This window comes from Nycticebus coucang, chromosome 8, assembly GCF_027406575.1.
Source record: "Nycticebus coucang isolate mNycCou1 chromosome 8, mNycCou1.pri, whole genome shotgun sequence".
Lineage (NCBI taxonomy): Eukaryota > Metazoa > Chordata > Mammalia > Primates > Lorisidae > Nycticebus > Nycticebus coucang.
In genome coordinates this window covers 24,841,035-24,868,174 of record NC_069787.1, presented here as the reverse complement: position 1 = coordinate 24,868,174, position 27,140 = coordinate 24,841,035, and the positions used below count along the sequence as shown (strand labels likewise).

Sequence of the window (27,140 nt, the reverse complement as noted above, 5' to 3'; positions counted from 1 at the left end):
AGCCTCTGCACAGCCAAGAACATAGTAAGTAAAGCAAGCAGACAGCCCTTAGAATGGGAGAAAATATTTGCAGGTTATACCTCCAATAAAGGTCTAATAAGCAGAATCCACAGAGAACTCAAATGTATTAGCAAGAAAAGAACACGTGATCCCATCTCAGGGTGGGAAAAGGACTTGAAGAGAAACTTCTCTAAAGAGGATAAACGCACAATCTACAAACACATGATAAACGCACAATCTACAAACACATGAAAAAAAGCTCATCATCCTTAATCATCAGAGAAATGCAAATCAAAACTACTTTGAGATACCACCTAACCCCAGTAAGAGTAGCCCACACAACAAAATCCCAAAACCAGAGATGTTGCCGTGGATGTGGAGAAAGGGCACACTTCTACACTGCTGGTGGGAATGCACACTAATACGTTCCTTCTGGAAGGATGTTTGGAGAATACTTAGAGACCTAAAAATAGACCTGCCATTCAATCCTATAATTCCTTTACTAGGTTTATACCCAGAAGACCAAAAGTCACAATATAACAAAGACATCTGTACCAGAATGTTTATTGCAGCCCAATTTATAATCGCTAAGTCATTGAAGAAGCCCAAGTGCCCATCGACCCATGAATGGACTAGCAAATTGTGGTACATGTATACCATGGAATATTATGCAGCCTTAAAGAAAGATGGAGACTTTATCTCTTTCATGTTTACATGGATGGAGCTGGAACATATTCTTCTTAGCAAAGTATCTCAGGAATGGAAGAAAAAGTATCCTATGTACTCAGCTCTGCTATGAAGCTAAATTATAGCTTTCACATGAAGGCTATAACCCAACTATAGCACAAGACTATGGGGAAAGGGCCAAGGAAGGGGAAGGGAGGCGGGAGGTTTTGGTGGAGGGAGGGTAATAGGTGGGGCCACATCTACGGTGCATCTTAGATTGGGTACAGGCGAAACTTACTAAATGCAGAATACAAATGCCTACATACAGTAACTAAGAAAATGCCATGAAGGCTATGTTGAACAGTTTGATGAGAATATTTCAGATTGTATATGAAACCAGCACATTGTACCCCTTGATTGCACTAATGTACACAGCTATGATTTAACAATAAAAAAATTAATGAAAAAAAAAAAAAGAAAATCCCTAAATTCTGCCACAAGTTGACAATACCTTATCTGAAATTATTGGACCAAATTGAGCTTCAAAATTGCTTTTTATTCTTTTTTTTTTTTCAGTCTCAATTTTTATTACTCAAAAAAACCCTTCATTTTCTTATTTAGCTTTCTGACTCTGTGCTTGTGCCTTCAACACTTTCACAACGATTTTCTGCTCCTCAATAAGGAAAGCACGCTTGATCCTGTCACGAACAAATTTAGCACACATGGAACCACCATAGGCCCTGCTGACATGTTTTTTTGTTTTAGACAACCTCATAAGAACTTTAGGTCTCACAGCGCGAACCCCTCGAAGTCTGCCTGGGCACACGCCACATGCAGATTTTGGTGTTTTCCCAACCTTCTTGGTATAAAGGTAAACAATTCTGTTACCAGGGGTGCGGGACAGCCTGGTTTTGTTAGAGGCTATATTGTAGGAAAGCCTACGACGGTATGTCAACCGCTGCACCATTTTGAGTGCCTCTAGACAGCGTCCGTGGAAGAGTGCTTTTTATTCTTGTACTTTAGAAAGGCAGTAATTTATGACCCAACACTTCCAGGAGAATCTTTTAATCAAATACACCAATATTTCTTAAGTAAAATGTATGTCACTCCAAGATTGTAAATACCCTCGTCTCACTAAACAAGTTATGTCAGTCAGGTTTTGCTGCCAGTTGCCTTAAAAATACTTCTGTTCTGGCGGCACCTGTGGCTCAGTGAGTAGGGCACCAGCCCCATATGCCGAGAGTGGTGGGTTCAAACCCAGCCCCGGCCAAACTGCAACAAAAAAATAGCCGGGCATTGTGGCAGGTGCCTGTAGTCCCAGCTGCTTGGGAGGCTGAGGCAAGAGAATTGCGTAAGCCCAAGAGTTAGAGGTTGCTGTGAGCCGTGTGACACCACGGCACTCTACCCGAGGGCGGTACAGTGAGACTCTGTCTCTACAAAAATAAAAATAAAAAAATACTTCTGTTCTCAGACCTTTCTAGATTTCAGAATTGTGGAAAAGGAGCTATGGACCAAAACCAGATGTAATGAGAGTTCATGGCAGCTTTTCAGTTCAAATGCCTAAGACTTTGCATAAGTCTTTCAACAAAACAGACTGCCTACTATGTGCTAGAATTTCAATAACACTGACCACCAACTATGTGCTAATATTCACCACTGGTGGATGTAATGTGAAATCAAAATGTAGTCTCTGACCTAAAAGACCACATAATCTCAGTGTGTGGTGGGCAAGGTGCAAGCTGTGATACCACAGTGCAATACATGTAAGAGAGCATGAGCCAAGGGCACTGAGACGAGAGTTTCTATGCACATATAATTCTAAATGAAAAATCTCTCTATCTTAAAATGAGGGGAAAAATTGTTACCCAAATCCTAATTCCCAGGTTGACTACTTCGATGCTTTCAAATTTTGGGAAGGAGCAAGATGGCAGCTGAGTTACAGCTTCCTTGCAACTGGGCATAGTGAGACTGGGGAGAAAAGACTCCAGGCATCTCTGGCTGGTGGGATCTGCCCAAAAACATCCCTTTGGGGACACAGGAAGTCAGCAAAAGAGACTTCTGGACCCCATGAAGAGGACAAAAGCAGTGGAGAACTGGCAAGTGGTTGAGTGTGTTCATTTGGTCTAATCCTGGTGGCAGCTGTAAGTACACCAGCAGTGAGATTGCAAACTGGAAAGGCCTTACCTGTGAGCTGTTTTGTTTTGTTTTGTTTTTTGGACTTGGCACTCAGTTGAACTACCTTGGGAGAACTTGGGCAAGTGCAGAGGACTTTAAGCGTTCTCTAGGGCCCCAGACTGAGCCGCTGAGCCAAACGGAGCTAATAGTGTACAGCTGTGGGCCATGCAGTGCCATTGTGGGAGATCTGCCCCGCAAGCTCCACCCTCAGGGTCCCAGGGCAAGGATCCGGCAGGAGCAAGTAATCTAGTGACTGAGCAGCCTAAAGGCGAGGACTAAGACACCTTACAGCCTCGGCCCTCAGGGGCATACAGTGAGAATGGTTTTGGCACACAGGGTAAGTAGATAGCCACTTCAGGAGTGAAAAAAAAATCCTAGAAACATTAAAACCAGTCCACAGCAAACCCCCTCAAGGGACGGTGAGGTAGCTACCACAGAGGATACCACCTATAAAGAAATGTTGGAAAGGACAGAAAGGGAATTCAGAATACAGATGATGAAAACAATGAAGGAAATGATGGAAACAATGAAGGAAACTGCTGATAGTGGAAAATAACCAAAAGGAAATCCAAAAACAGAATCAAATAAGAGATGAACAATATGAAGAATATAGAAAGGATATAGCAGAGCTGAAGGAACTGAAGCAGTCAATTAGGGAACTTAAAAATGCAATAGAAAGTATCAACAACAGGTTAGACCATGCAGAAGAAAGAATCTTCGAGGTAGAGGACAAAGCGCTTGAGATAACTCAGATAGTTAAAGAGGCAGAAATGAAGAGAGAGAGAGACAAAAAAAAAAAAAAGAAAGAAAGAAAGAAATGAAATGAAGAAAGAGAAAGCAGAACGTTCACTGACAGAATAATGGAACTTTATGAAGCGTTCCAACATACGAGTTATAGGTATCCCAGAAGGGGAAGAAGAATGCCCCAGAGGAATGAAAGCCAGACTAGAGAATATTATAAATGAAAATTTCCCAAGTATCACCAAAGATCCGACACACTCCTTTCAGAGGGATATCAGACCCCAGGTCACCTCAACTCTAACAGAGTTTCTCCAAGACATATTGTGATGAACCTGTCCAAAGTCAAGACAAATGAAAAGATTTTTTAAGCTGCCAGGAGTAAGTGCCAGTTGACCTACAGGGGCAAATCCATCAGGGTGACTGCAGACTTCTCTAATGAAACTTTTCAGGCAAGAAGGCAATGGTCGTCTACCTTTAACATACTTAAACAAAACAATTTCCAGCCCAGAATTCTATATCCTGCTAAGCTAAGCTTTAAAATTGACAGCAAAATCAAATCATTTACTAATATACAAACATTGAGGAAATTTGCCACAACAAGACCAGCTCTACAGGAGCTCTTCAACCTGTTCTACACACTGACCATTACAATGGATCAACAGCAAAGTAAAAACTCATCAATTAAAGGACAGAACCTAGCTTCCACACTGATGCAAAAGATAAAAGTAAGCAATGGACTCTCACAAAATAAGATGAATAGAACACTACCACATTTATCAATTATCTCAATAAATGTTAATGGCTTGAATTCCCTACTGAAGAGGTATCGATTGGATGACTGGATTAAAAAACATAAGCCATGAATTTCCTGTCTGCAGGAAACACACCTAGCTTCAAAATCAAATTAAAACTCTGTTGTTAAGGGTTGGAAGACAATTTTTCAGGCAAATGGAATTCAGAAGAAAAGAGAAGTTGCAATCTTATTTTCAGATACATGTAGATTTAAAGCAACTAACGTCAAAAAAGACAAAGCTGGTCACTTTATAATTGGTCAAGGGAAAAATACAACAAGAAGACATTTCAATTCTAAATATTTAAATGCTGCCAGATTCTTTTCTTTTTTAGAGACAAAGTCTTACTTTGTCACCCTCGGTTGTAGAGTGCTGTGACATCACAGCTCACAGAAACCTCCAGTTCTTGGGCTTAGGTGATTCTCTTGCCTCAGCCTCCCAAGTAGCTGGGACTACAGGCACCTGCCACAACACCCAGCTATTTTTTGTTGCAGTTTGGCCGGGGCTGGGTTTGAACCTGCCACCCTTGGTACCTGGGGTCGGTGCCCCACTCACTGAGCCACAGGCACCTCCCAGCTCCCAGATACTTGAAACAGACCTTACTCAGTAAGAGCAATATGATATCCTACCACACCATAAAAATAGAGGACTTTAAAACTCCTCTTACATAGCTAGACAGATTGTCTAAACAGAAATTAAACAAAGATATAAGGGACTTAAATGAGACCGTAGAACAACTGTGCTAGATAGATGCATATAGACCACTCCATTCCAAAGATAAAAAATATACATTCTTCTCATCGCCCCACGGAACATTCTCTAAAATTGATCATATCCTAGGACACAAAACAAACAGCAACAGAATCAAAAGAATTGAAATTTTACCTTGTATCTTCTCAGACCACAAGGCACTAAAGGTGGAACTCAACTCTAACAAAAACCCCACACAAAAGCATGAAAATTAAACAACCTTCTGTTGAACAACAGCTGGGTGCAGGAAGAAATAAAACAGGAAATCATCAACTTCTTTGAGCAATGAAGACATAAGCTATCAAAACCTGTGGGATACTACAAAAGCAGTTCTGAGAGGGAAATTTATTGCTTTAGATGCCTACATTCAAAAAACAGAAAGAGAGAGCATCAACAAACTCATAAGCCATCTTATGGAATTAGAAAAAGAAGAACAATCTGAGCCTAAACCCAGCAGAAGAAAAGAAATATCCAAAATTAAATCAGAGATCAATGAAATTGAAAACAAAAGAATCATTCAGAAAATTAATGAAACAAGGACTTGGTTTTTTGAAAAAGTAAATAAAATAGATAAACCTTTGGCCAGACTAACTAGAAACAGAAAAGTAAAATCTCTAGTTACCTCAATCAGAAATGATAAAGGGAAAATAGTAACTGATGCCACAGAAATTCAAGAGATCATCTCTGAATACTACTAGAAACTCTATGCCCAGAAATTTGACAATGTGAAGGAAATGGATCAATATTTGGAATCACACTCTTCCCCTAGACTTAGCCAGGAAGAAATAGAGCTCTTGAACAGACAAATTTCAAGCACTGAGATTAAAGAAACAATAAAAATTTTTCCAATAAAAAAATGCCCTGTAGCCGGGCGTTGTGGCGGGCGCCTGTAGTCCCAGCTACTCGGGAGGCTGAGGCAAGAGAATTGCTTAAGCCCAGGAGTTGGAGGTTGCTGTGAGCTGTGTGAGGCCACAGCACTCTACCGAGGGCCATAAAGTGAGACTCTGTCTCTACAAAAAAAAAAAAAAAAATGCCCTGGTCCAGAAGGCTTCACACGAGAATTCTATCAAACCTTCAAAGAAGAGTTTATTCCTGTACTGCAGGAATTATTCCAAAAAATTGAGGAGGAAGAAATCTTTCCCAACACATTCTACTAAGCAAACATCACTCTGATACCAAAACCAGGAAAAAACACAACTAAAAAGGAGAATTTCAAACCAATTTCACTAATGAATATAGATGCAAAAATTCTCAACAAAATCCTAGCCAATAGATTATAGTTTGTCATCAAAAAAGTCATACATCATGATCAAGTAGGTTTCATCTCAGTGATGCAAGGCTGGTTTAACATATGCAAGTCCATAAAAGTTATCCATCATATTAACAGGAGCAAAACCAAACACCATATGATCCTCTCAATAAATGAAGAAAAAGCATTTGATAAAATCCAGCATCCTTTTCTAATTAGAACACTGAAGAGTATAGGCATAGGTGGCACATTTCTTCTTCTTTTTTTTTTTTTTTGGTTTTTGGCCGGGGCTGGGTTTGAACCCGCCACCTCTGACATATGGGACCGGCGCCCTACTCCTTGAGCCACAGGCACCGCCCTAGGTGGCACATTTCTGAAACTGATCGAAGCTATCTATGACAAACCTACAGCTAATATTTTACTGAATGGAGTAAAACTGAAAGCTTTTTCTCTTAGAATTGGAACCAGACAAGGTTGTCCTCTGTCACCATTACTATTCAACATAGTGCTGGAAGTTCTAGCCAATACAATTAGGCAAGACAAGGAAATAAAGGGAATCCAATGGGAGCAGAGGAGGTCAAACTCTCCCTCTTTGCTGACGATATGATCTTATACTTAGAGAACCCCAAAAACTCAACTACTAGACTCCTGGAAGTCATCAAAAAATATAGTAATGCCTCAGAATATAAAATCAATGTCCACAAGTCAGTTGCCTTTGTTTACGACAATAACAGTCAAGATGAGAGGCTACTTAAGGATACAACTCCCTTCACCATAGCTTCAAATGAAATACCTAGGAATATACCTAACAAAAGAGGTGAAAGACCTGTATAAAGAAAATTATGAAATCCTAAGAAAGGAAATAACAGAGGATATTAACAAATGGAATAACATACCATGCTCATGGCTGGGAAGAATCAACATTGTTAAAATGTCCATACTTCCCAAAGCAATCTACCAATTCAATGCCATCCCTATTAAAATACCAACATCGTACTTTCAAGACTTAGAAAAAAACGATTCTGCATTTTGTATGGAACAAGAAAAAAACCCATATAGCTAAGGCAGTTCTTAGTAATAAAAACGAAGCCAGGGCATCAGCATACCAGATTTTAGGCTGTACTACAAAGCCATAGTGGTCAGGACAGCATGGTACTGGCACAAAAATAGAGACATAGACATCTGGAATCAAATAGAAAACCAGGAAATGAAACTAACATCTTACAACCACCTAATCTTCCATAAATCAAACAAGAACATACCTTGGGCGAAAGACTCCCTATTCAATAAATAGTGCTGGGAGAACTGCATATTCACATGTAAAAGACTGAAACTGTACCCACACCTCTCTCCACTCACAAAAATTGAGTCAAGATGGATAAAGGTCTTAAATTTAAGGCACGAAATAATAAAAATCCTCAAAGAAAGCATAGGAAAAACACTGGAAGACATTCATGGGGAAAGACTTCATGAAGTCTGGGGAAAGACTTCATGAAGAAGACTGCCATGGCAATTGAAACAACAAAAATAAATAAATGGGACTTAATTAAACTGAAAAGCTTCTGTACAGCTAAGGAGACAACAACCAAAGCAAATAGACAACCTACACAATGGGAAAGGATATTTGCATATTTTGAATCATACAAAAGCTTGATAACTAGCAGGGGTCCTCAAACTATGGCCCGCGGGCCACATAAGGCGGTGTGATTGTATTTGTTCTCGTTTTGTTTTTTTACTTCAAAATAAGATATGCGCAGTGTGCATAGGAATTTGTTCGTAGTTTTTTTTTTATAAACTATAGTCCGGCCCTCCAGCGGTCTGAGGGACAGTGAACTTCCCCTGTTTAAGAAGTTTGAGGACCCCTGAATTTAGAGAACTCAAATTAATCCACATGAAAAAAGCCAACAATCCCATATATCAATGGGCAAGAGACATGAATAGAACCTTCTCTAAAGAAGACAGATGAATGGCTAACAAACATATGAAAAAATCCCTAATTATTAGAGAAGTACAAATCAAAACCACCCTGAGATATCATCTAACCCTAGCAAAAATGGCCCACATCACAAAATCTCAAAACTGTAGATGCTGGTGTGGATGTGGAGAGAAGAAAACACTTTTGCACTGCTGGTGGGACTGCAAACTAGTACAACCTTTTTGGAAGGAAGTATAGAGAAACCTCAAAGAACTCAAGCTAGACCTGCCATTTGACCCTGCAATCCCATTACTGAGCATCTACCCAGAAGGAAAAAAATCCTTTTATCATAAGGACACTTGCACTAAACTGTTTATTGCAGCTCAATTTACAATCGCCAAAATGGGGAAACAGCCTAAATGCCCACCAACCCAGGAATAGATTAACAAATTGTGGTATATGTACACCATGGAATACCATTCAGCCATTAAAAAAGATGGAGTCTTTATATCCTTTGTATAAACCTGGATGGAAGTGGAAGACATTATTCTTAGTAAAGCATCAGAAGAATGGAGAAGCAAGAATCCTATGTACTCAATTCTGATATGAGGACAATTAAGGACATGGAGGGGGTGGGGGAAGGGGAGAGCAGACAGAAAGAAGGAGGGAGGGATGGGGAAAGGAAGAGCAGAGAGAGGGAAGGAGGGAGGGGTGTGGGGCCTTGGTGTGTGCCACACCTTTCGGGGGCAAGACATGATTGTAAGAGGGACTTTACCTAACAAATGCAATCAGTGTAACCTGGTTTCTTGCACCCTCAATGAATCCTCAACGATTAAAAAAAATTTTTTTTTCAAATATCAAATTCTTTGACAGAAATAAAGAGCATTTTCTTTTTTTTCTTGCCCCTATTGTGCTGCTGGTCCCTCCACCGACATTCAGTTGCCTATAAGGTAAAGTTAAGCCTCACTATTCATGCATTCTGTATTTGTGAATGTCCTACTTGCTAAAATTTATTTTTAACCCCCAAATTATTATTTATAGTGCTTTTGTGGTCATTTGAGAACATATGCAGAATGGTGAAAAATTTGAGTTCCCCAAATCACACGTTCCCAGCTGAGGTTGTACAAGGTGACAACATTCTGCCTTCCTGTTTCAATTCTCTAAAAGATGTCCTTTACATGGACTATTTAGTGGCGTGTTTTCATATTTTTGTGCTTTTCTTTTTTTTGTTTTTTAGAGACAGAGTCTTACTTTGTCACCCTCGGTAGAGTGCCATGGCTTCACAGCTAATAGCAAGCTCAAACTCTTGGGCTCAAGCAATATTCTCTTGCCTCAGCCTCCCAAGTAGCTGGGACTACAGGCACCTGCCACAACACCCGACTATTTTTTGTTGCAGTTTGGCTGAGGCTAGGTTCGAACCCACCACCCTTGGTATGGGGCCAGTGCTCTACTCACTGAGCCACAGGCACCGCCCTTTTGTGCTTTTCTGTCGGTGATTTCACTGTTTTAAATGACCCCCAAGCATGGTGCTGAAGTACTATCTAGCATCCCTAGTGGAAGAAGGCTGTGTTGTGCCTCACAGAGACAAGTTTCGTTCAGACCTGAGTTATAGTGCCAGGCCTTCAGTGCTAATGAAATAACAATATATATTAAATAAGGTGCCTTTAAACAGAAACACACAGGTTATTACTTGATCAGTTGTGACCAAAAACTCCTAAGAACCTAACCTGCATTATTCCTAGGAGCAGTGGGGTAGAATTCCCTCATTTAGTGTTCACAGTGATGTTATTGGCCATAAACATGTCAATCAACAAGAATGGAGTGTACCACAGTAGTGGCTCTGGGACCACAGAGTGGGGACAGCCATTTCAGGATTGGAACAGGGGAAGGAAGAAGAGAGCAGGGAGAAGAAGCAGAGAAGTTTCTAGATAGGGAGTGATCTAAACCACAACTTTCTTAAGGAGAGAGAGAGGAGGCAGAGAAAGTTCTAGAAAAGGAGTAATCAAAACAGAAATCTTCCTAAGGACTACAAGGAGCGAGGCAGAGGAGGAAAGTAGGAAGGGTTTAGTGGCACAGGAACTGTGCAATTGCAGTACAGGGCATCCGGCCACAAACTAAGACTGCAAGGCACACTGACCCCATTCCACAGGACTAAATATTCTATCTTGGAATGTGGTCAGGAGAGACGCATGTAAGATCATCTATTTACAGAGTCCCTGATTATCAGAAAACAAACTCCAAAATGTCCATAGTTTGGGGTCTATTTTTTTCCCATCACTAAAAACCTCTAAGATATTTAATATGAGAACATGGTGAGCCCTCAGAGTGAATCAGATGCTGCCACCTTGTCGTTGCCATAAAAATGCTTTGAATCCTGCCCCAGGTCCCTGACAGGCCCAGATTGATGTGAGGTTCTGCGCTGACTACACAGAACCACCTCTCATATGTAGGGAAGAGGCTTAAGTGTTCAATGAAGCCTCAGAGAGCCTTGTAAATCAGTCTTGACAAGTGTTGACAAGTGATTTTTGACAAAATCAAAATCAGAAGAGGTCGAGACCAGAGTGAGCAAGAGTGAGATCTTTTCTCTACTGGAAAAAAAAAAAAAAAAAAACTGGTCAGGTATCATAGCAGGTGCCTGTGGTCCCTGCTACTCAGGAGGCTGAGGCAAGAGGATCACTTGAGCCTAAGTTTGAGGTTGCTATGAGTTATGACACACTGGCACTCTATACAGAGTGACAGAGTGAGACTGTCTTAAAAAAAATCAAAATTGGGAAAGGCTGGTTTTCTTAATGCTTGCTTATGCTATTTTAAAAACTACTTAAACTGAAGTGAAAAGCATCTGTCTACAAAAACATTCCTAAATCAAAACGCCAAATATCCAAGGAGGAATTTTTTTTTTTTAGAGATAGGGTCTCACTTTGTCACCCTCAGTAGAGTGCGGTGGTGTCACAGCTCACAGCAACCTCCAGCTCTTGGGCTTAGGCAATTCTCTTATCTCAGCCTCCTGAGTAGCTGGGACCACAGGCGCCCACCACACGCCCAGCTATTTTTGTTGTGGCTGTTGTTGTTGTTGCAGTTTGTCTGGGCCCGGGTTTGAACCCGCCACCCTCGGTATATGGGGCCGGCACCCTACTCACTGAGCCACAGGTGCTGTCCTCCACTGGGGATTTAAAAATATTTTTTTTATAAAGGCAATCGACTTCAATGGCTAATACTTAGTTTCCTGCCTTGATAAAGCCTTGCTATTTGAAGTATAATCCCTTAACCAGTAGCAGCATACTAGAATTTGTTAGCAACACAGAATCTTAACCCCTACCCCAGATCTCTGAATCAGAGTCACTTTAACAGACTCCCACACAAAGATGTTCAAAAACTGCTAATCCAGAGAGTTCTGACTATGCTGAAGTCATTATTACCACCTTATACTTTTTCGACTCTCAATATTATGGACTCTTGAGTCTAATCAAAACCCTAGAGGGATGGGAATGGTGGGAAGTTCCTCCCATCCCTGAGTAATTGTTGAGGTGAAGCATTTGCTGACTTCGCATATTCTGAAAGAGCAGCCCAACACTGCCCCATCCTTCTCTCATCCACATCATGAACAGGAACCTCCATCCCACATTCGCTCACTCATCTCGGCTCCAGGTAAAAAGATGCAGGAAGCCTTTCTCTGAGGGTTCCTCGGCTCAAGAGTTCTCCCCTTTGCCCCTCAGGTAGGCTAGATAGAAGCTGAGGCCCACTTTCAGAAATGTTTTATCTTACAACCCTGACTCAGCAAAGCTCAAGATTTCTGCCCACTCGCTGCCTTCCTGTGCACAACCTTCAACTTGCACAGGGACCTCTCCTAAAGTCAGGGTCCCTGCCCTTCCTGTCCGTTCAGATGCCACCACTGGCCTTCCTCCCCAGGGTTCTGCCTATTACCTCATCTCTTTCTATGCCACCAGCCTCCTCCAAGTAGCTTCTACGGCCAGAGCTCACAATGCAGCAGAACAGCATTTCTTACTCAAATATTTAAGAAAGTACGACATGCCCAGGCACTGAATAGACCAGACTCTTGTGCTCATGGAGCTTATCCTCTTGTGTAAGAAAAGACAGACAATAAACAAAAACTAAGTAAAATACAGAATGTGCCAGATGGTATTAATGCCATGAACGAAAAACAGAGCTGAGAAGATGGCCAGGCAGCACTTGGGCCGGGGAGGTTCAATTTTTTGAGTGTTTAGAAAAGTTTCACTAAAAGGTAACATCAAGAACCACAATGAACAGCCCAAACTGTGGGATGTCGCTTATTCTTGCTTTCAGCTCTTCCATTTCTTCCTAGATTAAACCACCAGTCATTAAATTTAGTGTAGGACACATTTTCATCCCCTTGCTCCCAGTCCTAAAAGCCACCTTGATGGCAATTCTTATGTAGTTACTGCTAGTTACACACCATGTAACCACACCTAGATGACTACTCTGGTACTGCCCATCCACCTCGGCCTCCAAGCCCCACCTGCCCAGGTCCATACTACACCATCAACACTGATTCTGGTACCCAGCCTGTGCTGTCCCACGTACAAGGAAAATGACAACAGTTTAGTAAAATTTTAGTAAAAGAGGAAAAATATTCTCTCCAAGTCAGACTTTTATGTTATTTTATATTCCAAATACAAACTAGACAAAAATTATTTGAGGGCTCAGGAATGTATCATTCTACAATGAACTTACCTCTTCTAAGAACTATGTGGGAGATACCACAGGGCAGGCCCATGCTCCACTGGGAAATAGGAGTAAAGACCTCAGCCTCCCCAAACCCCTAGCCCAGGTCTGCCAGGGGCAGCAAAAGCACAGGTCTCTTTAAGGATTCTGTAAGCCACTTTGTCAAAGTCTACACAACCGCAAACTAAAAGAACCCGATAGAGAACTGATGGAGAGTTGTCCAGTAGAGCTTCACATGATGACAAAAACACTATATAGCTGGGCTGTCCCACAAGGCAGCCTCTAACCACATGTGGCCACTGAGTACTTGGAATGTCACTAGCATGACTAAGGAACTGAACCGTGAATTTTATTTAACTTTAATTAATTTAAATGAAAATAGCCTCATGTAGCTATCCATACCAAATCAGACCACACAGATTCTAATGTAAAGCCCTAATTTATTTGACAAAGATGAACCTAGAGAACTTCAGTGGCATAGATAAAACCACAGGGCTGGCCACAAACTCCAAGTAATAATCCTCCACATTGGCATCAGACTTGAGGGTTTTCAAATTGCTTTCCTATGCACGAGCTCATCCCTCCAATTCTTTCATCAGCCACATACACACAATGATGCTCAGAGGCAAAGACTTGCCCGGTACCACAGGGTTAATCCCTTGCAAGCCAGACCTCCTGATGTGCAGGCCCACCAGGCCTCGATGGCTCACACTCTGAAGCAGGGGCTACCACCTGGGGAACTGAAGAGTTTATTAACTACAAAAAAGTTGCACAAGATGCTGGAAGATGGCACTGCCCAGCAGACCCACTGGAGAACCTGTTCTCTGTCAATAGACCCAGTCCTTGACGAAACATTTTTGCAAATTATGTCTATGAGGATCACTTTAACAGGTTGGGAGCTATAATTTATCTATTCTATTAAAATATTTGATTATAGAGATCATGACCAGCAACAATTAGGGTACAACTAGTTTTTTGGACACCTCTTGAAAATCCTATGTTCACTCTGTCCTCAAGACTTACAGGCAAAAACTCTTCTATCATTAAAACTGAAGAGTTGCCAATGTGTCCTAATCAGACCCAAATTACTATCTACAAAAATCACAGATTACTAAAAATAAGAATGAAAAAGAGGCTGTGAGATATTATTTTACTAAATATAGGAATACACAGTACAACTTAAACCTCGCAGTCAGATGGCTTCCAGAACCAAACCTGTTGGCTGCCTACTATTTCATGTTTCTACATGAACTGGATACACAAGCCTAATTATGGTTTGATTTAAACGATGTTATTAAAACGTTTCCTGCATGAGACCAGAGATATAAGCGCTTTTCTCCTTTCATTCCTTGTCAGGGAGTCTGGGCAGATTTTTCTTGGGGCCACCTCACTCCACAGAGACAAATCCAGCCCTGTAAGGAGCAGTTTAGAAAAAAGCAGGGAATGCTGTTGGCAGGTAGCACAGAGCATAGTGGCTTTGATCACAGCTGCAGATCCCACCTGCTTAAAAAGGCAGCCGAAATGATAAACTCTTCATTCCCTTGCTCAAAAACACAAGAAATCAGCAGAGAGAAGCCGACAGGGAAAACATTACACAAATCGCTGACCCTGCTGCAGGCGGAGAACTGCCTCTGCTCTGCTTTGATTTTCCAAAGCCTGAGCCTGGGGGAGAGGCAGTTTGACTTTCTTCTTTCCTATCGCTCCCGATGGCAAGGCACATTCAGACAGAGCCTGGAGGAATACCAAGTGCAGAAGAAAGGGAAATAAATAAACAAAAGGAGAACACAGACTAAAATCGTGGAGAAGAGCTGCCATCAGCAGCCAGGAAGAAAGATCATATCCCTAGTCAAAAGCAACTCAGTTGTGCAGGTTTTTGCTAAAACACAGAGCTGGGAGCTGTGGCCGTGATCTTTGTCATGCTGTTGTCCTGCTGAGTGAGGCAAATAAGCATGTGCTATAAGGCTTACTTACGCATTTTCTAATCCTATTGTTTTGTGGGTGTCCAAAGAAGAAAACAACAACAGAGTGGCCATCTGAGTTGTGAGGGGAGTTGGAACAGAGCAATGCATGACCAGCAGTTTTTTTCCTTGACACAAACACGTACAGATTGTTCTCTGCTTTACAAGCAGCCTATTTGCTGCTTAATGGTCATCACAGAGTGCTTTTAGAACAGGCTTCAAAATGAGCCACCAGGTCAATGGTGTGTACCTCAGTCTGCTCTCCCCTGAGCACTCTAGAGCCCTGCTGCAGCTTCCAGAATTGATTCCCCTCTGATGCGGTTGCTGCTGCCATCCAGGTGCCACATGAGTCAGGCGCCCTGTATTTGCTGGGCATTTTGCTAGGTCCTAGCAAGACAGAAGTGCACAAAAACACATGGCTCCTGCTTGCATGGGGCCTGCAGTTTGGTGGGAAGAAAGTGCAGGATCCTTTGATCCAGTATCAGAGCCCTTACCCACTAGGCCAAGGCCACAAACTGCTGCCTTCAGAAGCCAGACAGATGGCGTTTAGCAGGCAGGTGGGGGTCTGTGGCAGAATGGAGAGCACTTGTCCCACATAATGGAGACAGCTGGCCCCAGCTCTAGCCAATTGTTACCATGTGGGGATGTGGGCCCAGCAACTGCCAGAACTTCCATTATTACAAGAGCAGCTGTAAATCCAGACTTTTACATAAAAATCTTCCAATTTTTAAGTGTTGACAACCAATTTAAAGTCTTTAAAAACTTACTGAGAGCCAAATGTGACCAAAGGGCCACTTGCCTGTAACTCTTAGATCTGCAGAAATAGTTCCATCTCCCCAATGCCTTAACATATTCTGTATATCCCAACACAGACCCTTTCACCAGTGTGACCAGTTTGCTATTGCTTCCACACTCTGCACAAACTGAGATGTGTCCCTGACTAGCATGTCTCCCCCTTTCTGTGCCTAGTCAGATCACACCCATCTTTAGTTCTCTGTTCAAGACCCCTACTCCACTAATCCTTGCAGACCAACTGGGGTTCCTCTTCTCTAAGTCACTACATTTCTTATAACTGGATCACTGGCAACAGGACGGCAGTTCACTCAGTAGTCCTGTGATTGTCCCCTGAGCATATTTAGTTTTGCTCCCAACCAGACTAAACGATTAAAGCTTAACAACAGAGAACACACTGGCTACTTTGCCAAACATGTAGCCTCTACTAGGAGGTCATGTGCTCTGGAAGACAATGGAGGACCAACTGACCACAGAAAGGCAGTTAAGAGGCTCAGCCTCTGCAGTGAAATAGCCCTGGGTTACATAATCTCTCTGAGCCTTAGCTTCCATATTTGTAACCTAGGACAATAATAAAATGAAGGCATAATCTAAATTTCTATGGTGCCTGTGCGATCAAGAGAAAGACAATATATATAAAGCCCTCAGCACAATGCTTGCCAGGCAGTAGCACTTCTGAGCACCTGATTCAACCACTGCTATTGTTATCAAGCATTGTATGTATCAATGGGGCTGTGTTCTTAGCAAATATTATTGATCATTTACTCTATCTTAACATGTTTTAAATAAATTGCATGTGTAGCTCATCCAATTTTCCTAATTCTTCCCCATTTCATGGATAGCTGAAACACAGAGAGTTTAAATGGCTTGTCCAAGGCCAGACAGAGCAGAGAGCTGAAGCTGCCATCTGGCCCGAGTGCCCATACTCTTAACCATAGGACTCTACAGGCTCACTACATTTCTAATGGCTGGGAACAGTTTTCTGATCCCAGTTTTCCCAAATCCAAAACAGGATTTGGCTCTGTGAACCAAAGCTTAACATGACAGAATGATCAAGGCCTGGCCTGGGCCAGACTACAACTCTTTAGTTCCTGAAAGGAGTCAGCTTCTGTTTAACCAAGGGCTGTCAGTTTGTTGTTCAATAAACTAAACATGATGAGGAAAAGAGAGAAATGCCTAGAAAGTACCATAAGATTATAGCTATTATCATAGAAGGCAAAATCTGTGCTATAGATTAATACTAATGACAAAGGTGTTTTGCTCATCACAGAAAACAAAAGCTTGAGAGGAAATCAGAACAGTATGTCCAACCTCCAACATCCGCAAAAGACAAGCCACACCCATCTTGCAAAACTTTTGAAAAGGTGGAAAAGGAAAGTGATGAACCCATGGATCATGAACTGTAGAGAGGTAAGAGATAAAATGAGTGATTCCCGGGAAGGTACTATGGCTTCATGAAAGTGATGCCATCCTATGGGCTAGCCCAAGCCTGGGAGCCCTGTGCAAAGATTGTGTCTATGTTTTAACAAGGCATATGGCAATGTCCCATGGTCTCTTTCTGAGCAAAATACAGAGCATGGGGCACATGATTATACAGCTGCCTGGACTCATATTTGACCTTACAGGCGAGATCAATTTCAACCTAAAAGAAGGTATCTAAGTGAAAGAGTGTAAAGTTCTGAGCTCAGCCTTCCTCATTCAACATTCTATTCACTGTCTTAGGTGAAAAGATACAGTGATCATTTTAAGTCCATGTTACAGAAGCCGTATCTAATTCTTCTTCAGTTCCCCAGTGCCTGGTCTTGGGGCTTAGCATACAATAAATGCTGCTCCAAAAATGATTGCTGATTAGATTTTAGAAGTCAAGTTTACAAATAGTGTTGCAAAATTAAAAAGATCCGTAAATAACCGGGGAGGCAGATTCCAATTCCAAACTCATTATAATGGGTAGGTGAGAAACACTGAATCCAACAAGGTGAAACACAACAAGGACAAATGCAGGTTTTCAACAGCTAGTACAGGAGAGAATTTATACTTAGAAGAAAGTCTGAGACAAGGATTCTATGAGTTTCAACTAATCATAAACTAAAAATAAGTACTAGGTTAAGGTTTCTAATGATAAGCAGATGACTGACAATGTCATAGCAACAGCTCTTTTCCTGGTTTCAAGCAATCCTCCTGCTCAGCCTCCCAAGTAGCTGGGATGACAGGCACCCACCACCACGCCTGGCTAATTTTTTTCTATTTTTAGTAGAGGCCAGTCTTGTTTTTGCTCAATTTGATCTTCAACTCCTGACCTCAAGCGATCAGGGTGAGCCACCGTGCCAGTCTTCAGTCTACTTTAAAGGAGAACCTTTAAACAATCTAGGCTGCTTTAGAAATAGAAGGGTTCTCTTATTTGTTAGTGAGTTTGAGATACCGGAATCATTCATGCCAAGGCCATGCAAGTATACAGTGGCAACAGGGCAGATGGAATTAATACTCAAAAGAAAGGCTTACAAAAGAGATGTTGCCAGTCTTGTCCATTTTCTAAATGGCTGCATTGCAGATGATCTACACCAAAAGTGATGTCAGTGTTTGTTTCAAATCTTAAAATGGAGATAATTGTGCTGGGGTCATTAGAAATAGCTTAAAGCAAAATTTGTGGAAGAGAAAGTGGAATGCACAAAGGCAACGAAAAGTGGGAGTTCACAGCAAATTTGGGAAATGGTGAGTATCGCTACGCGGCAGGAGAGGGAAGAGGGTGCCTGACTAGCGTGAATGAGGGATAAAGTTCAGAAGATGGGAGATGGATGCAGAGGGTTTTGAACCCAGCTCAGCTCAGGCATTTGGGCTTTTAGGAGAATCATCGAGAACTTCTGAGGAATGCACTAATGATCCAAATGGCATTTAGGAATTGTTTGACTGTAGAAAAAGAACAAGAAGGGGAGTGAGATTCTGATAGCAAGGAAAATAGTACACTCTGGGAAGAAATGAGGAAATATAGGCCTGAACTCAAGGAGACCTATAAGACCAGAAAGAGGGATTTATATTAAAAAGATGGGAGAGGAAGAATGAAAAGGACTAGTGATCTATTCAATGTGGAAGAGAATCAAAACAGAAACATATGACTCAGAGAACCCAAACATGTCAACCTGCATAATGACAAGACCAAAAGAACCAAAAACATCTGAAGTCACAACTGGTTCCCAACTACTGACTGAGCATCACCTTTACATCATATGTTCAAAGCATTAGTTTTCACACATACAAGAAATAAGATTTTGTAATAATATTTAAATTTGCTGGAAACCAGTCACCAAAAGTTTATTGAAGAAATGCTTACAAAAATTAAATCTTCCAAGGATAAAAGGATCACACGTCAGGCAAATACTAATCAAATAAAAGCTGGGACGCCATGTTAACATCAGAGGAAACGAGACTGTAAAGGCAAAAAGAATTATTGGAGATACGGCGGCACCTGTGGCTCAGGGAGTAGGGTGCGGGCGGATTTGAACCCGGCCCCGGCCAAACTGCAACAAGAAATAGCCAGGTGTTGTGGTGGGCACCTATAGTCCCAGCTACTTGGGAGGCTGAAGCAAGAGAATTGCCTAAGCCCAGGAGTTGGAGGTTGCTGTGAGCTGTGATGCCACAGTGTTCTACTGAGGGAGATAAAGTGACTCTGTCTCTGAAAAAAAAGAATTATTGGAGATAAAAAGGGCTGATAATAAAAATTTTACTTTTACATAATAAACATTTTAATTTATCAGGGAGATATAACAATCGCAAGTTAATAACTGCAAATATAACATGCCTCAAAATAAAAAATAATGACAGGTCTACAGGAAGAAAGTGACAAGACGTCTAACAAAGTAGGAGATTTTCACACATCTCTTTCAATTCAAAAATTGACAGATGGAACAGACAAAATAAATCAGTAAGGATATAAAAAACTTAAAACAGTCCAACTGACAAGTTTCATTCAATGGACACAGAACACAGTAGCTAACAATTAGAAAATAAACATTGCTTTCAAGAATAACATTTTAAATTCATGAAGATTGACCACATGCTAGACAAAAAATTACTTTCAACAAATTTCAAAAGATAGTATAATTCTCTGGCAGAAATGCAATTAAGGCAGACATCAATAATAAAAATATTACTATAAAAATCCATATATTTGGAAAGCAGAAACACATTTTTAAACATTTCATGAACAAAATCAGAAAATATGGAAAAGAAATAGTGAAGAAAATTCACTATTTCAAAACTTACGAGATGCAGACAAAGCAGGTACTTCGAGGAAAACTCACAGTCTTGAAGAAAGGTTCAATGTTAATGATTTACTGTATCTATGCACATTTAATTAAGAAGTCAGAAAAAAAAAAAGGCACAATAATCCTCCCAAATGTGGATAGAATAAATGCAAGAAAGTTATAAAATAGAAGACAAACGTAAATAGAGAGGACTGAGAGAACATTATTAGTTCAAATATTGCTTTTTTGATAAGCTAATCAAATATACAAAATTAACTTAAAAACTTGCAAAATTAACTTAAAAATAAGAAACAGCACAAATTTAGGAAATGTAGAAAATAATTACAGATGCTGTGGGGAAGAAAACAGGTAAGAGTAAATAAAAATAACTATTTCAGAAAGTTTGAAAATTAAGAAGAAATAAAGTTCCAGAAAAACAACCTATCAAAGTTTACACAGATAAATAATCAGAATAGTCTTATGACAATTAGAAAATTTGAGTCAATAGTTAAAAACCTTCCCACAAAGATAGAAAGCCAAGATGTCTTTTCTGGTGAATGCTACTGAAGCCTTAAGGGATACACCATTTCAATCTTGCATAAACTATTAACATTTCAGAAAACAGAAACAACATACTTCCCAACTCATCTTCTCAGGCTGGCATAACCCTGATAACTGAGGAGAAGACTTTACAAGAATGGAAAATTATAGGCTAGGCCAATCTCTTATCCCCCTTCCCACAGTGTGAAGATGTGCATGCATGCACACACACACAGTCTGCAAGATAAATCCAGCATCATATTTAAATAATACATCATGATCAAGATGGCTTATCCCAGGAAATGCAAGCCTAATTACAAAGTTAGAAATTTTATTTTTTTTTAATTTCAGATTAATATGAGGGTACATGAAATTGTTACATTGTTTACATTTGTAAGGTAAAGTCCAAATATAGTTGTGTCTTTCACCTAAGAAGTGTGCCATATACCTGTGCATTGTACCCAGCAGGTGGAAACTTATCAACCCTCTCCCTGCTCCTTAAATTTAATTGAGATTTTTTTCTCATGTAGGCCTGTAGTTGTTAATCTACTAATTTAGTATTAAGTACATGGGATGCTTGTTTATCCATTCCTGTGATACTTCATATGAGAGAATGTTCTCCAAATTGTTCAAAGTTATTACAAAAGATACAAAAAAATAAGTCTTTTTATGGCTGAATAGTATTCCACAGCATACATATACCACAGTTTATTAATACATTCCTGTCTTGTGAAGGGCACTTGAGTTGTTTCCACATCTTTGTGATTGTGAACTGAGTTGCTATAAACATTCGAGTGCAAGTATCCTTATAGTAAATTGACTTTTTTTCTTTGTATAGATACCTGGTAATGGAATTGCAAGATCAAATGGTAGCTCTACTTTTAGGTTTTTGAGGAGCTTCCATACTTGTTAACATAAAAGGCTATACTCGTTTGCAGTCGCACCAATAGTGAATGAATGTTCCCTTCTCTCCACACTCATGCCAGCATCTACTGCTTTGGGATAATGTGATGCGGCCCATTCTCATGCAGGATAGATGAGATCCCAAGGGGGTTTTAATTTGCATTTCTCTAATGATTAGAGACAATGAGCATATTTTTCATGTGTTTGTTGCCTATTTGTCCTTGTGAGAAAAGATTCTGTTCTTGTCTATTGCCCATTTTTTAATGGAGTTGTTTGCTCTTTTTTGATTTCTTTGTAGATTCTGATTATTATCTCTTTGTCGGATCATAGCATGCAAATACTATCCTCCATCCCCCCTCCCTTTTTTTTTTTGTTTCTTTAGACACTGAGAAAAAGCTTTGGAGCCTTCTTCCATTCTGAAGGTTGTCTCTTTGCTTTGCTGATTGCATCCTTAGCTATGCAGAAAGAAACATTTTAACTGGATCAGGTCCTATTTACTTATTTTTGTTGTTGCTGCAATTGCCAATAATATCTTCTTTATAAATTCTTTTCCTAGGCCAATAAGATTCAGTTTCCACACACATTCTTCTAGAAATTTTATTGTTTTCTGTCTTAGATTTAAATCTTTTATCCATCGTGGGTTAATTTTTGTAAATGGCAAGAGGTGCAGGTCTAGCTTCAGTCTGTTACATGTAGCTAAAAAGTTTTCCAAGCACCACCCATTAAGTAAGGATTCTTTTCCCCAGGGTCTGCTTTTGTTCATTTTTACCAAAAAGATGATGATCTGGCAATCTGGTTTCAACTCTAGGTTCTCAGTTCTATTCCACAGATCTATGTATGTCTCTTATTTTTATGCCCATACCATGCTGTTTTGATCACTATAGACTTGTAGTATAGCCTGAAATCTGGTAATGTGATGCCACCAGACTTATTTTATAGAATTGTGTTGGCTATTTGGCGGGTGGTTTTCTGGCTCCATACAAAATGAAGAACTATTTTCTCAAGTTCTTCAAAGTATGACATTGATATTTTAATGGAGATTGCATTAAATCTGTAGATTGCTTTGGCCAGTACAGACATTTTCACAATATTGATTCTTCCCAGCCATGAGCATGTATGTGATGCCATTTATTAACAACCTCTGCTATTTCACAGTTCTCTCTGTAGAGATCCTTCAAGTCCTTTGCTAAATATATTCCAAAGTATTTCATATTCTTTGCTGCTACTATGACAGGTATAGTATCCCTGATTTGATTCTCAGCTTGCCTGTTGTTGGCATATATGAAGGCTAACTGATTCATGAACATGGATTTTATATTTTAAGACACTGCTGTATTTCTTGATCACTCCAAGAAGTCTCATAGTTGAGTGCTTGGGACTTTCCTAGTATAAGATTATATCATCAGTAAAGAGCAATAGTTTGACCTCCTCTGTTCCCATTTGGATATCCCAGCTATCCTTTTCATACTTGATTATATTGGCTAGAATTTCTAACACTATGTTGAATAGTGGTGGTGATAGTGGATATCCTTGTCTGGTTGCAGTTCTAAGAGGAAATGCTTCAGTTTTTCTCCAGTGATATTGGGTTTGTTGCTGATGGCTTCTATCAGTTAAAGAAATGTCCCATGAATGCCAATTTTAACTGTTCTTATCAAAAAAGGATGCTGAATTTCATCAAATGCTATTTCTACATCTATTGGCAGGACCACATGGTCTTTGTTTTTACTTATTTATGTGGTGAATTATGTTTCTGGATTTGAGTATAATGAACCAGCCTTGCATCCCTGGGATGAAGCCCATCTGGTTGTGATGTACTTTTTTGATGTATAGTTGAATTCTGTTTGCTAAGATTTTTATTAAGTGTACTTTGTGTAGACCCATAATTCTCTAAGAAACATTTTCTGTTCTTACTCTCCCCTCCATCCCTTCTTTCTTTCCCTCCCTCTCTTTCTTATCTATCTATTCAGACAGAATCTCACTGTTATCTATCTATCTACCTACCTATCTATCTATTAAGATAGACTCTCACTGTGTTACTCAGGCTAGAGTGCTGTGGCATCAGCCTAGCTCATACCAAACTAAAACTTCTGAGTTCAAGTGATCCTCCTGATAGCCGAAACTACAGGCACCATCACAAAGTCTGGCTAATTTTTCTATTTTTAGTATAGCCAGGGTCTTACTTTTACTCAGGTTGGTCTTGAACTCCCAAGCTCAAAGAATCCTCCCACTTCTGTCTCCCAGAGTGGGAGGATTACAGGCATGAGCCACCACACCTGCCTTTTCTACCTTTTTAACTGACTGGGTTAGCTTAAGAGCATTGTCTTCAAGCTCTGAGATTCTTTATTCTCCATGGTTTAATGTGCTGTTGAAACTTTTTACTGTTTTGAAACTCCCTGAATGACTCCTTCAATTCCTTAAGCTCCATTATATCCTTTCTAATTTTGTCCAGATCTCTGGAGACTTTGTCTTATCTTTCGTTCTTTTCTTGAGTCAATTTTTCGATTTTCTCTTCGGTGGTTTTACACTTCCCCTTTAATTACCTTCATCATTTTTGTCATTCATAATCTGAATTCCATTTCTGTCATTTCCATGATTTCCTTATAGTTGGGATCTTTTGTGGTAGCTGCATTGTGATCCCCTGGAGGAGCTAATCTATAATAATTTTTCATAATGCCAGTGGGTTTTTTGTTGGTTTCTTCTCATGTGTGGTTTCTTCTTCTTTAATTTCTTCTCCTACTGACATCTATCACTTCTTCCTTCTTCCTTTTGATCTTCTTTGCCCCTAGGCTTTGAGGTTGAAATGGCCATGGCCCCCCTAGGTAACAGAGCCTCGAGTGCCTGATTCTGGCTCACATGCCATCTACCACCCTCATCTTGTCACTGAAGGGTTTTCCCCAGAACACTCAGTGCCCTGCCCAAAGTAACAGGGGATCCCACCTAAGGCCAAAAGGTGAAGAAGGGCTTTCCAGAGCACCAAATACTCAAGTCAACTTACAACTTACCAGTGGAGTTAGAAATTTTATAAATACCATTCATTACGTTAATAGCTTAAAGGAGAAAAACCTTAAGATCATCCCAAAGGATGAGGAAAAAATTAACAAAATAAAATTCAATAACCAACTAAGATTTAAAAAAAAATTGTTGCAAACTAAGAATGTTTGCAAACTAGACTGCAGCTGGTCAGTGCGGATTCTGTGGCACAGGAGTGAGGAGAGGACGGTCAGCTGAGAGGGAACCACACCAGAGGGGCGGTGTCCCGAGTGGCAGAGCAACAGCCATTTTTGGCAACAATAGGGCTCACTCCCGGATATTCTGAAGCCACACCCCCTGTCTCCCTGGGCAACCATCTTCTCAGGTGGCAACCACCACAGAACAGATCTGGGATGGAAACACAGGTCCTGTGAATAAAGGGTTTGCCTGAGGTGGTACCGGCCTGGGAGGAGCGTGGGGACTAAAAAACGCACACGCAGAACCGGGAAATTCCCAGGGCAGGGCTGATCCAGAGGACCGCTTTACTGAACCCAAGACACACCCAGCCCTCAGGGGATCGTCAGCCTATAGACAAAAGGAAGGCAGGAGGCTAGAACTGACAGCTAACCGAATACAAACCTGCAAGAGCAAAGACAGGGCCTGAGGTGCAGGCTCTGGGAACTCAAAACAGCTTCTCTTCTGCAGGGGAATTTAGCAGGAACAGAAACAAATTCCCACAAGGATATGGTGGAGCTTAAGGAAATGAAAGACAATCAGGGAATGTAAAGATGCAGTAGAAATTATGAAACATAGGTTATACCATGGAGAAGAAAAAAATCTCAGCGCTAGAGGATAAAGTTTTCGAGTTAACCCAGGTAGTTAAAGAGACAGAAAAAGAGAGAGAGAAGGCAGAACAGGTGCTTAGAGAACTACAAGACTCCATGAAGTGTTCAAACATATGAATAACAGGGATTTCTGAAGGGAAAAAAGATTCTCCCAAAGGAATGAAAGCCCTATTGGAGACTATCATAAATGAAAACTTCCCAAGTTTTCCTAAAGACTCCAACTCACTCCTTTCAGTGGGATATCGCACCCAGGTCATCTCAACTCAAATAGAACCTCTCCAAGACATAGTGTAAGGAAACTGTCCAAGGTCAAGATGAAAGAATAAATTCTGCAAGCAGCCAGGCATAAACGCCAAGTGACCTACAGAGGCAGAGCCATTAGGATAACAGCAGACTTTTTTTTTTTTTGAGGCAGAGTCTCACTATGTTGCCCTCAGTAGAGTGCCATGGCATCATAGCTCACAGCAACCTCAAACTCTTGGGCTTAAGCAATTCTCTTGCCTCAGCCTCACAAGTAGCTGGGAGTACAGGCACCCGCCACAACGCCCAGCTATTGTTGTTGTTGTTGTTGTTGAAGTTCTCATTGTTGTTTTAGCTGGCCCAGGCCAGGTTTGAACACACAAGCCTCAGTGTATGTGGCTAGCACCCTACCCACTGAGCTACAGGTGCCACCGAAAGCAGACTTTTTAACTGAAACCTTACAGGCCAGAAGAGCATGTTCATCCACCCTCAACATTCTTAAACAAAACAATTTTCAGCCCAGAATTTTGTATCCCACTAAACTAGACTTCAAACTTGATGGAGAAATCAAACCTTCTGCAGAAATACAAGCACTGAGGAAATTCATCACAACAAGACCAGCTCTACAGGAAATGCTTATTTTCATCAATGACTATCACAATGGATCACCAGCAAAGTAAACACCCAGAACATAAAGGTCAAAACTTAGCTTCCACAATGGCACAAAAGATAAAACTACACAATGGATTTTCACAAAATAAGATGAATAGAACTCCACTACACTTATCAATTCTCTCAATAAATATCAATGGACTGAATTCACCACAGAAGAGGCAAAGGCTGGCTGATCAGATAAAAAAAAAAACCCACGGGCGGCGCCTGAGGCTCAGTGAGTAGGGCACCAGCCCCATATGCCGAGGGTGGCGGGTTCAAACCCAGCCCCGGCCAAACTGCAACAAAAAAATAGCTGGGCGTTGTGGCAGGCGCCTGTAGTCCCAGCTGCTCGGGAGGCTGAGGCAAGAGAATCGCGTAAGCCCAAGAGTTAGAGGTTGCTGTGAGCTGTGTGACGCCACGGCACTCTACCCGAGGGCGGTACAGTGAGACTCCGTCTCTACAAAAAAAAAACAAAACAAAACTATACTTATTTTCAGATATAAGTGGATTTAAAGCAACTAAAGTTAAGAAAAAGATGGATATCTTATACTGGTCAAAAGAACAACACAATAAGAAGACATTTCAATTTTAAATATTTATGCACCCAATTTAAATGCTTCCAGATTTACGAAACAGACCTTGATTGGTCTAAGCAGTATGATATCCCTTAACACCATAATAGCCAGGGACTTGAACACCCTTCTGACAGAACTGGATAGATCCTCTAAACGGAAACTAAACAAAGATAAAAAGGACTTAAATGTGACTCTACAACAAAAGGGATTAATAGACATATATAGAACACACCATGCAAAAGCTAAAGAATATACATTTTTCTCCTCAGCCCATGGTATGTATTCCAAAATCAACTACCAAGGATACAAATTAAACCTCAGCAAAATTAAAAGAATAGAGGTTATATCTTGTACTCAGACCACAAGGCAATAAACATGGAACTCAACTCCAACAAAAACGTTCATTCCCATACAAAGACTTGGAAATCGGGCGGCGC

General features: G+C 40.7%; 2 protein-coding genes across 3 annotated transcripts in view; both read right to left on the bottom strand.

Annotated features, from left to right (window-relative positions):
* SHQ1 (SHQ1, H/ACA ribonucleoprotein assembly factor) overlaps nt 1–27,140 on the bottom strand; it is a 151,905-nt gene that overhangs the window by 29,303 nt on the left and 95,462 nt on the right. The window lies entirely within an intron of this gene.
* Nucleotides 1,245–1,638, bottom strand: LOC128591520 (60S ribosomal protein L34-like). Its single transcript, XM_053599056.1, has one exon. It carries the CDS (start codon nt 1,631–1,633, stop codon nt 1,280–1,282), a length of 354 nt encoding a protein of 117 aa, XP_053455031.1. The 5' UTR covers nt 1,634–1,638; the 3' UTR covers nt 1,245–1,279.

Bases quoted from the DNA above. Each gene is read 5' to 3' on its own strand.
- LOC128591520 (XM_053599056.1), bottom strand. From the start codon at position 1,633: ATGGTGCAGCGGTTGACATACCGTCGTAGGCTTTCCTACAATATAGCC.